The sequence below is a fragment of the Pteropus vampyrus genome, unplaced genomic scaffold (assembly GCF_000151845.1).
Source record: "Pteropus vampyrus isolate Shadow unplaced genomic scaffold, Pvam_2.0 Scaffold83, whole genome shotgun sequence".
NCBI classification, from domain to species: Eukaryota; Metazoa; Chordata; class Mammalia; order Chiroptera; family Pteropodidae; genus Pteropus; species Pteropus vampyrus.
The window spans coordinates 4995740-5015057 of record NW_011888864.1 but is presented as its reverse complement, the minus strand read 5'-3'; the positions used below and the strand labels follow the sequence as shown (position 1 = coordinate 5015057).

Genomic DNA, 19318 nt, shown 5'->3' with positions numbered 1-19318 from the left:
AATTGTCTGAAGAACTCATAGTCTGCAATACATCAGACACTCTGTGACAATGCAAACATACATCTCCCAAGTGGTTCATTTTTGACTCTAAAGGATTTGGTAAATGAGAATGCTTCTCAGAACATGAATTAGTGGTAGAAGCAATTAGAAACAAATTATTGGAGAGTGGGAATTAATTGTCAGATACTTTCAAGCTTGAGAAACATTATAGAATATGTGAAATCCTTAAAACAAATACATTCCTATAACAAAAATTTTTAAAGACATTTCTTGCTGGGAGCACTTTCTGCTTCAATTTCTCTCCTGTAATGCATCAGCAAGTTACCCCCACAGCAAACTTCCCAAATACGAATCAGATCATGTCACTCTTGGTTTCAAATACCCCAGGCATCTTTACTGACCACGGAATGCAGTCTGAACTCCATGCAAGGCCCTTCACTGTGCAGCTGGGCCTGTCTTCACAGAATCCTCTCCAGCTGCTCCCTGTGAACATCCCATCTGCTACCTCTGACTAGTGTTCTCCAAAGCACCAGGCTGTTCCCACAACTTTGTGTCTCAGAGTATTCCTTTTCTTTCTCTGAGAAATCCTTTACTTCCATCCCCTCTTGCCTGTGACATGGACCACATTTACTCAACCTTTAAGACGTCACATCACATTTCTTTCTTCAAAAATTCCATGATATCCCCAAGCAGAATGTTTCATTCCTTTTTGTGCTCCCTCCCCACATACCTTTTACAAACCATCACTACAGCATTTTCACAAAATACTAAAGTTCTATTTCTCACTGCCTGAATTCTCACTATATAAATATTTGCTATTTATATTTGCAAAAATATCTGCCCTCAAAAGAACCACTACAATGAATCTGCACATGTGCCAGTGGAAGCATTTAAGTTGTCCATGAATCCTGCAAGAAGGTATAATGTGCAAAATGCAGGCATAGTTTTCTTCTTTTGGGCTAACTCTTGTGCTGCCATTATTAACCTATTAACAATGGATGAGTGTTAAGTTCATCACTACTTTCCCCTCCCTATCTTCTCCTTGACCTTTCACCTTTTCAAGACTTGAGACTATCAACTCTAGTCTATTTGCTGTTATTTCACCAATTTTAAGATATATTATCTCTTCCCCTGCAATGTAGTTTAACATTTCTAAATTAGAATGCATTTTATAATTGATGCATCACTTACAATTTTATATTTTACAATCCAATTGTAATTAGCAGCATTTTTTTCTTCCTTAAGGATATATAAAATGATGCTGCATCTTGTAATTGATGACCTCACAGATTCAACGAAATATGGTAGATAGTACTTTAATCTATTATTTCTCTGCTTATCAGAGCACATATTGCTGTTTTGGTTAAGTGTATACAAAACATCCACTGCTGAATTAGGTAAGTACAAATAATTGAGCAATGGGTGTTTAAGTGCTGTTATTATACAGAAAAATGCAGGCGGAGAGTTATCTAGTGTTAAGACTAATTTTGTGATATTTGGAGATATTGGTTGGGGTTGCTGTAATGCATTCATAGTTTTCCCACTTAAAATAATGGAATACAGTCTCCTATTTTCTGAAAATATAGTATCTAACATATTTTCCGGAATAGATTGGATGCAAAAAATGAGAAGTGCCTACATGTACAAAAGTGGGCCAGGCCTTCTCTGAGGACAGGGGCTCTGCTCTGTTTTATCCCTTCTCCCAGGGCAGTTATGAGCTCATCGTGTGTTCAATCAATGTTTGCTGAATGACTAGAAACTGTACTTGGGTTTAAGAATATAACTCTCTTATATTCATATTATACTTATATCCTAAGTATCTTAAAATTTTAATACAGTAAATTAAAATGTATATACATAGTTTAACATATATGACGAACCACTGAGTCAATAAAATTAGAGTGTAATACTAGAAAACTACAGCTTCAGTACTTTCATTTTGAAAGATAAAGCTACTGGGTTTGGTTCGTTGCAAATAATTTTATAACCTAGATATTATTAGATCACATTACCTTAAGCATTAGGTATGACTTTTAGATGTACCATAACATTGCAAAACCAGGCTAGGTATAATTTTAAAGTTGTGTATGCTGGATGGGCAAGAATACACTGGTTTGCTTCTATAAATATTTTATTATGGACTAATACAGCTTTATGTATGAAAAATACTCTTCCAAAAATGAAAGACCAGCAATCCCAAAATCTCTAACATATCTGTACATCGACTCACACATATTCTTCCACGCAGAAGACATATGACATACTAGAGTTACTTACTTAATAACTAAATCTTCTTAGTTATTAAGGAGAAATATTTCAGTTGAAAATCAGTGCATATTAAACATTTAATATTTGAACAGCTAGGATGTATAGCTCTGTTTCAAATGATGCGAAACATATTAAGAGTAACTTAATGCTTAAAATAGAACACGATGTATATCTATATATTCATAATGTCCTTATATGTGTGAAAAAAAGTAAGTTCCATAAGTGAACAAACACGGCACATATTTGCAAATTATTCTGGGTAAAGAGACTACAAAATTGATTGAGAGGTAAAAATTTCAGTAGTTGGCAAATGAAGTGGTAGAAAAAGTATGAAACTATCTCAAAAAATGTTTTTTAGCAGACAAGTGCTTAATAAAGCTTTAAAAATTTTAGAGTAAGATTAATCAAAAAAGGCATGGTAACATAATGAGTCACATGTGGTCAACTAAAAGATTATTATAGAGTCCCTATGTGGGCTAATGTATTTATTATGGGATAACTTAAATATCTATATACATATGTACTTCTCATGCAATTGTAAAACTAAACCAAATTTACAAACACAAAGATACAAAACCAATAATATTTAAATTAGTTGTGACAGATGATTTTTTTTGCTAAAACTAAGTCTGATTAAAAGTTTTAAGTTTTTTTCCAGCTTTATTGTATAATTGCCAATTAAAATTACATATATCTAAGGTGCACAAATAGATGATTTGATATATGTATACAACTCAATATCAAAAAAACAATCAATAAATAACCTAATTTTTAAAAGGGCAAAGGGCCTGAACAGACATTTCTCAAAAGAAGACAAATGGACAAGTGTATGAAAAGGTGATCAACTTCAGGAATCATCAGGGAAGTAAAATCAAAACCACAATGATATCATATCACATCTGTTAGACAAAAGATAACAAGCATGGCAAGAAGAAAAGGAAACCCTTGTACACTGTTGGTGGGAATGTAAATTGGTACAGTCATTATGGAAAACAGTACAGACAGTCTTAAAAATTCAAAACTAGAATTATTTTATCCAGCAATCCCACTTTCGGGAAAGTAAGTTAACTCTTAAATACAAGCATGTGATCTCAAGCAGAATTTACTTTGATCTGTGTCTAATGTGCATATTTGCAGAAGTATGTAGTACAAAAATGATACCAACTGTTATGACTGTTTTGCGCGGTCCGCAATATTGAAATTTCAATGAGATGATACATTTAAAGCTAATTCAAGACCTCATATTTAACCACATTTAACCTAAATATCAGTCAGCATTTAAACATTGAATACCAGTTTCAATGAGATATGAAGCTGTGTTGATTACTTCAAGATAATGTTAGTAATGCAATCTTGTTAAAATCTGCATTACATTTGTGTTTAATCTGATCATATCTGAAAGAAAAACAGAAAAATCATATCTCATGTTAATTTTCAATTTTCAATTCTTACAGATTGAAAATAAAACAAAATTTGGTTTTAGTAAATAACGCATCCAAATGTTGGTGAAAGTCTGAAAGTACTGAAAATGGCTCATTTATAGCATTTCGAAAACAACTTGGTCAGAAAACAAGTTTTTTTTCTTTTTAACGATTGCTTTGACTTCTATTCAAACTACTAAAACCTCTGTTCATTTAGTGCCGTGATCACTTGGAATGAATGCATAATTTATGTATCAAATCCACCTCTGCTCTTTTTATCATTGACTGTGACAATTAAAGCAATTCCTACTGTCATTTTTATGATGTGAAATCTAAGTCTTAATTTAGTAAATACCTTAACAAATTTTTTTTTTATTCTAGGAAAATGTCATGCCTTTATTCATTCAAGTTGGAACCTCAAAGAAGTCAACACATAGTATTTCAATCCCTAAGAGTTTCACCCAAAACATTCAAAGATTGCCATTGCCTGAATGAATAATACCCATAAGTGCCAGGGTCATCCAAGGCCCTCTGGGGAATCAAAGGATTTAAAATATGACTAGGCTATGCTGGAGAGTAAAGTTACAGTTTCATAAAAGATACCTCTAGCACTCTCACAGGACCACTTTCCCCCAAGGTGACCTTCTGCTTTAGCTACTGATTTTTGAAACGTAGGCATATAATGCTTGGAATAACTGTCACTTGTGGAAGATCCAGACAATTTTGGAATCATGCTGAAGTCCATTGGTTGAGTCATGGAGGGTGCCTATTGTTCCCATGAACCAACACTTTTTTCAGCATGCTATGTATCACATCTTAGAGCCACACTGCATTTCTTGGGGTCCATGCTTACTGCATTCATGACAGGCTCTTGAGAAGTCTCTGAGTTTACTGGTTTCTTGATAATTGCATCAAGATTGCTGAGGCTTTGATGGGCCTATTCAAGTTAAATTCCTATACTGAATTAAATTTCTTCTTTTGTATTATGATTCCCAGTTTTCTGGAGTCACCTAACAAACTTCAGAAAATCTTTTTCAAAGCTACTTACAAATTTTGACAATAGCCAGTAGCTGGAACTTAAATGAGGTTTTAAAATATAAAAATTAAATACACTTTGTTAACCTTGTTTGAGCCTTGATTCAAAGAAACTAACTGTAAAAGGAAATATTTCAGACAATTGGGAAAATAAGAATATGGATTGGATATTAGCTTACATTAAGGAATTATTTTTAACTTTGCTAGATGTGACAATGGCATTAGGGTACGAAAAAATTATCAGTTTGCAATGCATAGGGAGTTATTTCTGAAATTATCTGATTTCTCAGATTTGCTTTAAAATAAAATAGAACTGGCTAAATATTGATAATTGTTGATGTTAAGGTATAGGGATTCATTTCAACTCTAATCTCTACTTTTGAGTAAATTTTTAAATTTCTAGAACAAAAAGTTTTAAAAAAGTTAAAAGTGAAAAGAATAATACATTGACTGTGATCTATCTCTTTTAAGGATAGCACACAGAGAACTATGTAAAGAGAAGCAACTGACCAGTAACCACATGTTATGCATCATCTCACTAAACTTCTGAAATTCTTGTACAGAATGAGTCCCTTTTCCATAAAAATTACCCAATTCGAGGTGCTGATACAGCCAGTAAAATACCAGGATTTGAGTCAAATCTGTCATTTGGCAGAGACCCCCAACGCCCATGATACTATTTTGTTATACACTCTGTCTTGGTAAACAGTACAATTTAAAATACATTAGAGACAGTATCATCTACTTATTTTTAATTCTGTGAAGATTAGTGTTACAGAAGAAAGAAATATCCCATGACAGAAATTTTCTTCCTTTTCTTTTTCTTTTATTTACTTATTTTTGGTTTCCCATTGGTGGCAATTTCATGCTACACATTCCTTTTCTTATAGTCCTGGAATTCCTTTCTACCCCAAGTCCTTTCTTCTAACCCCTTAATACCTTCAAAATGCCTCAGGTTAACGACATTCTGCTGAACAGCATCACACTGTGACATTTATCATGTAACCTTATTCTGCATTTCGCAAATCAACAGATGCCTCCTTTGCTTGAGGTCACCCATAGGTGGCACGACAGACCTTATTCTGGCCCTCAGGAAGCTGGCGGTCAGCCCACCTAGCTCCTTCCCAGATATTCCGAGGCTTGGTGCTTTACACAATTGATTTCACTTTTAAAATATTCTTATGCATCACATTTTCATCAATCTTTGGAGTTATATCCTATCTTAAAAGACTTCGATGTAGATAAAATAAAGAGATGTTTAGCTTTACTGAAATGAATATTTACATAATAAACTGATTTAGATTTTCAATGCATTTTGATTTTTAGCTTAAATAACGTGGGAACACTCACCTTAACAATCCCCCGGATGTGCATTTTTGCTATCATCTCTGCCGTGTAGAGAAACATCAATAAAGTATCCAAAGTAAAGGTCACATACTGAAGAGGGGGGTAGTGTTCGAACGTCATGGGCGTGTTCATACAGACGGAAATGACGCTGATGATGGCACAGATGCGCAGCAAAGAGTGAACCCACTGCAAGAATGGTCCGAAGTTATTATATGACATCAAAAAATGATATCTTAAACTTGTATCAGGAGTCGCACTATTTGGAAAACAATACCGAGATTAAAATTTTTTACTAGTAAAGAGAAGAAGGAAACTAATGTCTATTAAATGCATATAAAATATTTCCACATATTTAATATTATTTAATTCTTAAATCGGCCTAATTTTCACATGAACGCACTAGGCTCAGAAAGATTAAAAAGCTTTTCTACAGTCTTGCATTAATAACGGCCAAAGCCCAGATGTGAACCTGGTCAGGCTACTCCAATGCCAATGAGACTTTCCAGGGCAACGGGCCACAACACAGGGAGATTCTTATTTAATTAGAATCTGATTTAATTGTTTGTAACTAGAAACTTGATATACTATTACTTTTATACTTTTTTATCTATTACGAGCACTTGGAATCAGAGACCACATTATATTTACTGTAACTTCCTTAGTATCTAGCAAATGGCTTAACTTTGTAGATCACAAATGCTTTTTAAAATGAATTGATATATAACACTTCCCATGTGTAAGGTTTTCTTTCCATATGTCTCTTATATGTAGCATCCTTATATTGAAATATTGTTTAAAATCTGGTATCATCCTTTATTTTCAAAAGATAATAAATAGACTTCCCTGTTTATGTTGGAGAACATGTTTTGTACAAATTTAGTCCAGATTTATCTTCTAAAATCACACACAAAAAAGTTTCTGTGCAAATCTAGCAATGCATGCACTGTGAATATTTTCCTTAACCCCAGCATAAAGCAGAAATTAAAAAGGTAAATGCGTGTGTGCATGTGTGTGTCTACCTGTGCATATGTATAGGACTTAATCACTCAGATACTTTTATTATGAAAATTAATAAAACCTATGATAAAAAATATTGCATTTTCATGCTAAACCCACATAATTAATATTACTAATTAATTAATTAGACAATTCTTAAATATAATTTAAATATGTTCTTTATTGACTATCCTGGATGTATATACAGTCACATTAATCCTTTAATCCCCCTGAAAAAAAAATCTGTTTTGTAGTAGACAGATTCTGCAGCTACACAAGCTAGCAAGCACCCAAGATGAAAGACAGAAAAGACTGTCAGAACTTTGAGGAGACTCAGACATTTGTAGGCTGGTGAATGGGTTTTAAAATTAATCTGACAATTATAATATTTGCATGAAGACGTAATGCCACTAATTCCATACCATATAAGTCACTGATGATTAAATTTATTTTGATGCACTTTTCATGCAATTTGGAAGCGTTTCAATAAACAGCAGTTTGTGAATCTAGCCCCATCTGGACTTCCAACACAAAGTATTTAATCACACAAAAGAGCTCTAAAAGAAAGGTTATTCCACAACAAATCTGTTTCAGAATTAAAGAATAAATTCTACTTAAACATTAATCATTTTACTTGGTGCTTCTGAGGCTCCATCTATAATACTACTTTTTTTCAGAAGTTCTCAGAAAGCTCGGTATGTGATGGACACTAAAAAAAAAATTAGTGAGTGCTTTGTTCTCTATTCTATTCAATTCTTTAAACATGAAAAGACCTACTATGTGTCAGAAATTATACTGGGCTCTCAGGACACAAAAATGGAAACAACACAGTTCTGACTCATCACTACTTTGCAGTGTGATATACATAACATAAATATTTTATTTATACTCAGTATATATGTATACTTATTCAAATATAAAATAGAGTAAGTGGAAAGAGAAGAGGTTTATTCTGTCTGTGGTGTGGAGGGTCAAGTGAGGAACCTTTCAGAGTGGTTGGGAGTAGGGGTGACATCTGAGCCTGGCTACCTGCATGAGGAGAACTGGACTCGTCAGGATTGCTGGAAAAGGGCCCCTGGGCAAGGAGAACAATGTGAACTGGAGGAGTTCCTCTTGGAGGAGCAGGAAGTTGTTGATATGGCTCAAGTAGACAATGTGTAAATATGAGAAAGGGCCAGTGATGGACAAGTTAGAGCCAGAATAGAAAGCGCCTTGAATGTAATATGTATTTTAACTTGTAATGTAGATAACAGGGATATTTTAATGATTGTAAAGCAGAAGATAATGTGAACAGAAATGGAAATGTAAAAAGTAATGTGAGCAGGCTGGAGAAGTAGTCTGGAGAACAGATTAGACGAAGAAAGACTGGAAAGGTCAGGGAGACCAAGGCAGATGACCTTTTTCATGGTCAAGGGAAAGACAAGCACTGTGAGAGTTAACAGTTCATTTTCTTACTTCAGCCTGCACTATGAGTTTAATAATAATAAAGCTGACCCTATACTAGCTTGCAGAGCTGAGTTTCCAATACCTGTGAATATGGCATTCCACCTTAGCTCTGGCCACTAAACTGTCTAGGATACAATGATACCTGGTATAGTAGATCTTCTCGAGTTCTCATTAGCTTAATTAGGCAGAGAAGGTGACAAAGTTCTTCAGAGATACTATCATTGTCTCATTAACCTTTACTTTTACTCAAAACTTGCAACTCAGAAGGAGACCTTTAATTTAACATTTGATTATCTCCTCATAGATTCATACATGTTGCCTGGTAAAAGAGGTCACCAATATGGGACTCCAGCTTTGGATCAGCCTGTGAAGTGGCATAGTCTGGGTGACTCTGAGGACAGCATTCACAGAGGTGGAGAGGAGAAAGCCAGACCACCTAGCACTTCTTCCTATGTAAGTAACTCAGAGCAGCACTTCATTATTTCAATTGTTCTCAACTTCCAGACTCCCGGACTCATCCAGATTCTACTGCAGCTCAAACAGACATTTCAAAGCCAAAGGTACATGATTTTTGAATATATGAATCAAATTTCCTTTAAAACAGCATGTGCTTTTCCGGACTTCAAAAAGAAACTTACTGGCTTGTTAATCCAGAGTATGTCAGCGTTGTCCGACAGAGATTCATCAGGACCAAAGTCAGTAACTGGCTGGGCCTCCACCCTGGAGCTCTGTTTCCTTTTGAGCATGCTGAAGTCAGCTCTGGCGAGCAAGTACAAAACGGCGGTCTGGGAACAGAAAGAGAGAGTTGTGTTAGTAACCTGAGCCATCTTTATCCTGATCACAAAAACAAGTGCCCAATGTACACCTATTCATACATTAGTTATACACATGTTCCATTATACTGTATATGATAAGCACATGCAAATAGGAATTTTAAAAGAATGAGATGAATAATATCAATAAAAGCTTGATGTTTTTCCTCTCAGCCTAACACATCATCTTGTGCATTTCATAAACTATTTGCATGTCAGTTTAGAGACCACTAGTCTAGATTAACTGGGGTAAAATGGCTTTGCTTCTTAGGGTGCACATATTAGTAGGAAATTATTCGAGGTCTGTGTTCATATACCTAGAGCTGTCTCCACTTAAAGGTGGTCTGTGCCAGAGAACAGCTGACCAATCCAGGAGAAATACTCAGATCTTTCCCAGGATTTTCCCTTGAGTTAATTTAATGTGACACTCATAGACATCTGTTTCCAATGACAGTCCCACGTTAATCTCCCAATTTTGTCCTTGCCATAAAGGATGTGGGCCAGAAAGAATGGGGCAGAAACTACTCTAAATGGAGTTGTTTTTTTCTTCTATGAATGCTGTGGCTATATCAATTCTTCCAGCTACTCTGAATAAATATGAATTACATCGAAGAGGAAGATGAGATGCCCACTTACCACTTAAATTTGCACAATTCTGAGTCATCTACATTTTACTATATGTGTCAATTCCCTTCAGCCATTGCTACCACCTTCCACAATCCATCAGCCATTGATAGGCCTACTATGTACCCTGCCCGCAGGACACATAAAGCAAATAAGTGCAATTTAGTGTGAATGGAGATGTTGAAAAGGCAAGTGTTGCCTTATTACTCTGTGAGTCCACAGAGAGACTTCTCATTTGATTAACACCTGGACTGATTCTTAGATGAAGGAGAGGAGCTAACATTTTTTTTGGATTTATGCTGTTTTGGGCACTTAGCAATGATATTTTATTTAATCTTTATGGCTCACAGAAGAAAGGAAACATCTTGTCTCTTTATGAAAGCACTAAGAATTCCAGCCTCGGGGTAGCTAATAACTTGACCAAAGCCACCCAAACAAACTTGAAATATAAAAGCAGCTCTGACTACAAAACCTAAGGTGTTTATAGTGGACCATGCTAATGTCAAGGACTGATGAGGAGAATTTCTAAAGGTAGGTAAAGAATAGATTTGGTCTTCCAAGCAGTGCACAGCCACGAGATACCAAGACAGGGAAACACAATAGTTTTAATACCAGGAAATTGCATTGGCTCTCCTATCTACTGCTCCTTGGAGCTAGAGAAAGAACGCTAACCAAGAACAATGACTGCCACTCCGTCCTGGATGGAGCACCAGATAAAAAGAATGTGTTCACAGTACGTGTATATCTGTGCAATTGCAATTTTCACTGGGAAAGAGAACACAGAAACTCAGGACAAATGAGCTTTAACCTGATTCCCTCTTTGAGCACCTTCCTCTGCATCTATGTTCTCCTTGATGCACCTAGATAGATACATCCGCCCAACCCTCCTATTCCCAGAAGAAATCAAACTAATTTGCTTTAAGATGTGCTAGGTATTTCCAGGCTGTCTTGCTCTGAATATTGGATTTGAATATGTGCTTTGCAGTAGGCTGCACTAATTAATTTTATTTTACATAATTGAAGTTAGGGACTCTTGACATCGATATGTAAATATATGCAGAATATTCAAATTATGCTTGTTCTCTGATTTACTGTGGGGGGAAACATCTGGTGGCCTCAATATAGGATGCTTCTTGAATGACAGTCTCTTATGTACCCAAAACTGGATACAGAATCTTTTAGAAATCCTTCAAGATTAGACAGTGCAAAGGAGAAAATAAAGAGTGGTTTCACAATGCTGTTCAAAAATGATCCAAGAAAATTTTATAGACCTACCCACTAGCCATAATGCCTTTTTCACTGAACCAGTGGAAAATTATGGATAGCCATATTTATTGTTCTTAAGACCTTACCATAAGTTGCCGGCTGAAAAATTTTTAACGTATAAACACGGCGCCTTCACATATTAATTCCATGCACCTTTTATTATAAATATCTCATCTGAAGCAAAAGCAACGTCTGACTATAAACTGATTTGTTTATCTAGAGAATTAGACATCCAGAACTTATTTTTTAAAACTCTCCAAGTTGACTATTATTTGGCCCACAAAAACAGTGCAACTGTAACAAATGACGTTAGTCGTCATCCACTTTCACCCACATTTTACCTACAACAAAAGTGCCACCAAATCAACAGCCGAAGAAAACTCTGTCCAAACTCTGATGGAACCTGTTTAATCCACACATATATTAAAATTTAACAACTAGCTCCTGAATGACTGGAAATTTGACTGATTTAATAATATTAAATATTATGTAAAGCATGCAAGTAGCAAAATGTTTGTTACAAACATATAAATAGTCCAAAATTAATTTGAGTCAGTTGATTGTTATAATTTTCCTTTACATAAATATTGTTTTACACATGCATTTATATTGAATCAATATGACTGAATACAGCAAATCTATTATTCCTCTGATAAAGACCAGCAGGGATATTTAAGTATCCTAGGTAAGCTTATTATTTTGACAGGAAATTGCTTCCATGAACCTTAGCCTTATCACTATTATGTATTTATAACCTAATATTTTTTTCTGTTTACAGAAGTGTCCTTCACAAGGCACTGCACTAATTGAAAAGCATGGCTCCAGTAGCTTTTTCACACTTAGTAAAAGTAGTTGGTATTTAACTAGTTCAATAGTGGGAGGAGGCTGCACAGTTACAATATGTTCATTGATAAATCTTTTACTAGGAAGCAGCTAATGGCAACTCAGGCAGAAAAGAAACTGGTTTATTGCTCTTTTAAATGGTCAAAATCCAGTTTTGTAATCTAGGATAGTTATATTTTACTTCTATTGGCATATACTCTTCTTAGGTCATTCCAGCTCTCTATTGACCAAGTTAAGGTTAATAAATTCAGTTTTCTTTAACTGTGAGGTATTGCAACACTATAGGTCATTTCTTCTCCATACCTTCTCGGGTTTGCATTAAACAATTTTGAAACTTCTGTCTTCTAAATTATGATTTACAGCATGTCTTTTACCTGCTGTCCCATGTGTCTGTGGTCTGCACTCAACCCCTTAAATGAGCATCTGTTCTTACGGTTTCGATCATCATCTGTTAATGTCCAGCTACGATTACTGAGTCATGTATCTATGCTGCCTCTTCGTTAGATATAGGCCATACCAAAAACATCATCACTTAAAAATCAACAGGACAACTTGATATCAGTCTCAAGTCTCAGATTCTACTACCCTGAGCTTTTCAGGACCCATATGAAAACCTCCACATGTGCAGAAGATTGCACAGATTCTCTTTTCACTGGTGATTTTTTTTTACTTTCCTCATTCCATTGATATGCAAGACCCCTTTCACTTTATTCCCAGAGCCTTTGCTAGGCCATAGGACCTCAGGTCCGAACTGCTACAAATATCAGCCTTTTCAATATGTCCTATTCTTTAATATCAGAAATTATCTTCCCAATACACTAATATGGTCTCTCTTGTAACTCAGAAAACCTCAGCTTATCTTCTTGTTTCTCATTCATTCATTCATTCATTCACAAAGAAAATATTATGCATCCACTACGGTATCAGGTACTGTAACATGTGCTGGGTATACAGCATGGAACAGCAAAGGCATTTGTAGAGCTTACAGACTTCTTGCTTTATTTAACCTGATGTTTCAAGGACATTGAATCCCACTGAATTTTACTTGCACTTCCTTTCATACTCATACCCACATGCTTGAACTGGCTAAACGTACCATTAACCACTATCTTCCACCCTTTCTCAACTACCTCAGCTCCTTTATTCCAGCTGTGTCCTCTTTGTTGCTGCTGCCAATCTCACATTAGTCCTTTCTATTCTCTAATTAAACTCATGAAGAGTTTTTGTCTCTGTGTGTGATTTGTTTGTTACAACTGAAAAATTTAATGTTTGGGAATAAAAGTGTAAACAAGAGAAACATACTACTCTAGTAGACTCACAGCATTTATTTTATTCCCCCCTCAAAAAAAGAAGACATAAATATCTGATTTCTTTTTAATCATTAGTTGTTAACTACAATTGGCAACACATCAAAATCAACAACTATTCTTCTGGCCACTTATGTGCACAAACTCTGAGGCCTTTATGAGTAAAATGGTACAGACACTATGGAAAACAGTATGCGGGGAGGGTCCTTAAAAAATTAAGAACAGAATTATCATACAACCCATTCCACTTCCAGATCTTCATCTGAAAAAACAAAAGCTCTCACTCCATCCTGAATGGCTGAAAGCCCCTCATTCTTCAAACTCAGATCATCTTCATTCCCTCCTAAGGATACTGAGAACCATGTCCTGTGCTTTGCCGGTACTCTGCACTCCCTCCCACAAGTGCACCTCTTACAGCCTCCACAGCACATCTGGACTCCAGCAACCCCAGTGTCTCAGTGATTGTCTTTGATCTTAATCATCACAACCATTTAAGGGAAAGTGTTAAAGACAGAATTTGGTGTAAAACTGAATAGTATTCTCTAGTCCAACTACTTTATAAAAAGGAAAACAATTGTCACACACACACAGACACACACACACACACACACACACACACACACACACACACACAGCACCCCTACCAAAAAAAACCATAAAAACTTGATGAAACGCTCTAGAAGATGAGGAGTTCCCATGGTAAAATAGTGAGCTCAACAGTTGATATCTTCCCAAATTCTGTTGACTGCCACGTGAAAACAAAGTCCTTCCAACAAAAATGTTTATGGGGCTTCTCACGAGCGGAGCCTGTTCTAAGTGTGACATACATTGTGATTTAAGTCTTACTAGAACCATTTCACAGATGAGAAAACTTAGGCAGAGAGATGAGACAGGATAGGAATCAAGACAAGTAGTTTATAGAACTATTAAATTAAAATTTTATTGTGTTATAAAAAGAAAAAGAAACTACTTTTTCAACATATTCTTATCATTCAATCTCATGATTATAAACTCTCTTGGCATCAATTATTGTTTGTGAAAATAGTAGAGACATTTCTCAATGTTTAAAATTGAATCCATTTTTATTATATGATTCATTTTATAGTTTTTCCAGCCACACATTTATAAAAATGTGTCTACTTTTTTCCAGCAAGAAATCATCAAACTTCTCATCAACTCTACTTAAATATTATTTTCAGGTTTTTTTGTCATTATTCATTCATCCAGCCTTTTCATTTAGGTTAAATCTTAAAAATATTCTTTTATGCTTTTATTATTTTTACTCTGAATTTTGAAAAAAAGATGAAATAAAAGCATTTAACTCCCATGTGATAATCTTATATCACACAGTAAGAAGTTGTCTTAATTTCCTAAAGATAACAGATTTTATAGTTTCCTAGAGTTAGTTTTAGTCTCATAAATTCTTGATTAAATATGCTGAGAATGTGAAAACTAGAAAACAGATCCCACCTATGATACATGGGTCAAAGAATTTGTTTTTCTGCAGAGAATGTACTAGAGCAGAAAGAAGGCATTGAAAGAAGTCCTTCTGTCATACTCAAAATTCAAAGTTCAGAACACAGTCAAGGGCGTGATTTTGTTTTGTAGTGTTCGTTCTTCCAGCAGGGAAAATCCATACTAAATGGAAGTTATCAGCAGAAGTTAGTAACAAAAAGAACCGTTTTATCTAAAAGTTCTCAGTTATGTGTTGGGCTATCAGAGAGGCGGTAAGCTCTTTTCTGGATATTCTCAGAGCAAATGACTACATATTGTGGAGTGTGCAGAAAGAACTCCTGGACTGACTAGGAGTTTGCAATAGATTATATCCCAAAAGACTTCTAGCGATAAAATTTAACACACCCTTGAAGCCGCTTCTAATTTTATGTATTTTATCAATTCTTAGGGTAAGATAATGGTCCATAAATAAGTATACATAAATTTAGAAGAGAATCAAGCTTAAATATATATATAGTCTTTCTTTTCACTTGAAAGTTGAGAACAACATTTATTGAAAGCTGGTTCTGTGCCAGGCACTATTGCAAGGCCTTAATACCTCTCTGAAGAAGTTTTTATTATTATCCCCACTGTACAGATTAAAAATATGAGGCACACTTGCCTAGATCCACATGAGCTGGTTAGACCAGGAAGTCTGTTGTGTTGGGAGAACAGAGGTAGGGGAGGGAAGGAGAGAGCAGGCAGAGAATTTGATTCTTATTTTTTAATTTCAAGAACTTTTGTAAAATTCAAATATTTTGAAACAACTATTTCACTTGTAATTTCTTTAAAACAAGTAAAATATGAAAATAATTAATTTTAAGCTTAAACAAATCATGCCTAACTGTAAAAGTTACTGAAAGTTTATGATATATGAGGCTAAGAGCTTTGCATGGATTATCTCATTTACTTCTCGCCATAACCCAGTGAGGCAGGTGTTCTGTTATTCTTAATTTACAGATAAAACTGAGGTTTAGAGAACGTAAATTCCCTTCCCGAGTTTACTTTCTGACCTTTACTTCTGTGATGTTCAGCCGTCCACATTTTCAATCTGACCTTTCCATGGCTTTGTGAACAGCACCTTCTTTCTCAGAGATCAGAGACAGGGAGTCTCCAATTCTTGCCTCTCCCAGTCTACACACTGAAATTAAATTATAGTGTGGCTACCTTTAGAATTACAATGCCAGGCCTTTCAGGGTCTCTCAAGCAAACCTCTCATTGATCCGCTTTGCTCATGAACTTTCATGGCCTACATGCATCCTTCCCTCTAAGCAGGCTTCTGCTTGGAGGAAAAGCAGGCAGCTGCGTTGATTTCTCCCTTAAAAGCAGCCCGAGTTCTAGGTCTGGCCCTGTCATAATGCAGAGCAGATCACTTTAGCAGGAGAACAAGGACATTCAGTTTTGATCCCTGGGATCACGGCATCAATCTCTCTCACTTTTCTCTGCCTCTCTCCCTCCAAATGCACTTTCATCTGGGTGCTTATATGTCTATGTCTTGGCCCTTACTAAATCAGGATGTAGCCCTGCAAAAACAGAGTGTTACACGCATAGTCCATTCTCAGTAGGATTGTAAGGGCCACCCAAGATGGGCTACCGAACAAAGGATGCCAAACATTCCAAAGGACCATCTCCAAACACAGGCTCTTTTTCTCTTTTGCTTTTGTCAACACGCTGATCAAAAACAGAAAATGGTTCTCTACTTTTTATATTGAGTCTACTTACTACACCCCTCAAAAAATAGATTATTTTTTTCTGATTCTTTCTACAAATACTTCAAAACGGTATCATTATTTCACCAAGGATTCTGTTCTGTTTCATTTTTTTTTTAACTGCAAAAAATGAATTTTCCTTGGCCTTTAAAAATTATTAGATTTGGTAAAGGAATTCAGAATAGACTATGATGGCCCAACACATGTTTGTTGTTGCACCCTGCATGCCAAACTAAAACAGTCCAGGAGTAGGAGAGAGAATGAAGTTGTATTTGTATCACCTAAATCACTGCAGTATTAATTATAAATTAAGGTGATCAGCTCGCACATGTAGGCTGAGCAGCCTCTCCCCAACCTTTACTGAGAAGATCAGTCAATCCATTTAACAAGTCTTTGTCTTTCACTACAAGTTTAAAAATGATATGTATTTATAATTTTGTGAATTATTCTGGGTACAGCATAAGTGTAAGAAAATTTTAAAAAAGAATATCAATTAAAAAACACCACGGGTTGATCATATGATTTTGTAAGAAGGTCAAGTTTACCAAACTCAGAGTAGTCCTTAAAAGGTTCTCCCATCTTCCAGGTAGTGGCAGACTCTTCAATGGCTTTTATTATTTGACAGTTCAGTGATAAGCATTTTATTATTTAAAAAAACAAAACAAAACAAAACAGAAAAAGAGATTATCTATTGTCATCGTGGTTGCTTAACCTTGTAATGAATCTACAAAGGTTGGACAAAGAAGGTGGATGGTTTAAAATAGTAGTTTTCAAAATTTTTCCACACTGTAATTAAAACAATATGGAAAATTGAAAAGAGTTATTGATTTTTTTTTTTTTGATTGTTTAACTTTGTATATGAATCCACAGAGTTTGGACAAAGAAGGTTGAATGGTTTAAAATAGTAGTTTCCAAAGATAAGTAACATATAAATCATCCAGGGAGGTTTTTAAACATTCTCAACACTGGGTATCCTTCACCTCGGATATACTAAATCAGAACCTTCTGAGGTTCTGAGGTAGAGTATGGAAAATGGTATTTTAAGAAACAGTCCTCAGGTGATTTTATACACTCCCAGCAGTGGTCCCAAATGGTGATGGGATCACTGGTCTAGATGCTCAGATGAGCATTTTAATACCTATAGAGTTTACTATTCATAGTCAAGACTGATTTTGGGGGGAAGGGGGGAAATTAAACTAGTTATAAACAACACAGGCAAAAGAGAAATTTGAGACATAATTTTTGATTTATAGTTGTATGTATATATAGTATATTCTATTCTTAAGTTTCCTCAGAAAACTTCAGAATTTTCTCAAAAAATAACTGTATGGAATGTATTTTATATACAAGAATATTTTATATACAAGAATAAGTTTTTGTCTTATGAGATTACTAAGAAATTTGGTTTTTCCTTGATTTTCCTACTATAGTTTTCTAGTCTAGAATATACCTTTAAAATAGCTATTCATTTCTTAAAAGGAAGAAAATGAAAACAAATCACCTAGTTCAACTAAGTCAATTTTAAAAATGCTTTAATTTGTTATTTAATAAAAAGTAGAAAGTTGTTTTCAGGCTCTCTAGAGTTTAATATCTTTTTTTCTCCATAAAGTATTGACATATGTAGAATTGAGGGAAATGAAAAGAATCATTTAAGGAAAGACATTTCAATCCAGCAAGTTCTATTTCTGAAAATTTAAGTCCCTTATTTACAATATTTATCTTAATCTCTGTGCTTTAGCTCTTAGGAGGAAGAGTTAAGCAAGGTTTCATGCTTGAAAGATTCCCATCCCAGTTTTACATTATCTAGGATTCTTTTTTTTTTTTATCCTCAGGCAAATTTTGTAACATATATTTAATAGTATTTTCAGCCATCACAGATTTGTATCTTGTCTGATACAAGTTTCCATAATTTGTACTTTTTAGCAATAAGAAGTAATTAAAAAAAAAAAATCTTTCTCTACTCCAGAAGTAATATGTGAAGCTGATCTCCTATGGATTTCATAAAAAAAAAAAAAAGATTCTTTAAAATAATAAAGCAAAAGATTTACAGCTAACTGAATGATAAAGAAGTAGTTGCTTTATCTAGGCAGAACAAAATAAGAATTAAAATATCCATTATCGCTCAAGCTTGACATCCTGGATTCATTTTTTACTCATTCCTCCCTTTCATTCTTTTGGTCTGGTCACCAAAATCTCTTAGCATTTGTTCTATTGTTAAATCTCTATCATCCACCTCCCCATTTCCATTACTGTAGTCCGATTCAGTTACTCATACTTAGAATTTCATCCCCAATTTCTCCAACACCTTCCTTCACTGACCCCCATTCTTATTTTTCTCCTTCTTGACCTCGTTCTTATTTCTTGGCATGTCGATATGTTCTATAGATAGCTATAGGTTAATATGACTTAAGGATTAGAATGCTGCAGCTCTTAGTTTTTCTATCAGATTTAAAGCTTTCTCATTTTAAAATGAAATTTTTTAAACGTTATCCTCTTTCTTTTCCTCTATAGTTCAATTTTGTTTTCTTTACTTCCTAGGCTGAAATGTTGATTTTTTTTTTTATCCCATCTTAGGTCACAGGACCCTTTGAAGAAACACTGCATCTATGAATCATGTCTCCCAAAATAAATAAACACAAGAATATTTTCAGCTAAATGTATTATAATGCTATGATAATCAGTATATACAGGAGACTTATAATTTTACTAAAGATAGTAACTTTTATTACTTTAAATTTTTTCTCATTTAA

At 34.8% G+C, this 19318-nt stretch overlaps 1 protein-coding gene across 1 annotated transcript in view; it reads right to left on the bottom strand.

Moving 5' to 3' along the window:
- NALCN (sodium leak channel, non-selective) overlaps positions 1 to 19318 on the bottom strand; it is a 292340-nt gene that overhangs the window by 266705 nt on the left and 6317 nt on the right. The window contains exons 2-3 of the mRNA XM_023532439.1: positions 9152 to 9298; positions 6075 to 6257 (exon numbers count right to left, since the gene is read on the bottom strand). Coding sequence (XP_023388207.1) covers positions 6075 to 6257; positions 9152 to 9298 — 330 coding nt within the window. The remainder of the gene's footprint in view (positions 1 to 6074; positions 6258 to 9151; positions 9299 to 19318) is intronic.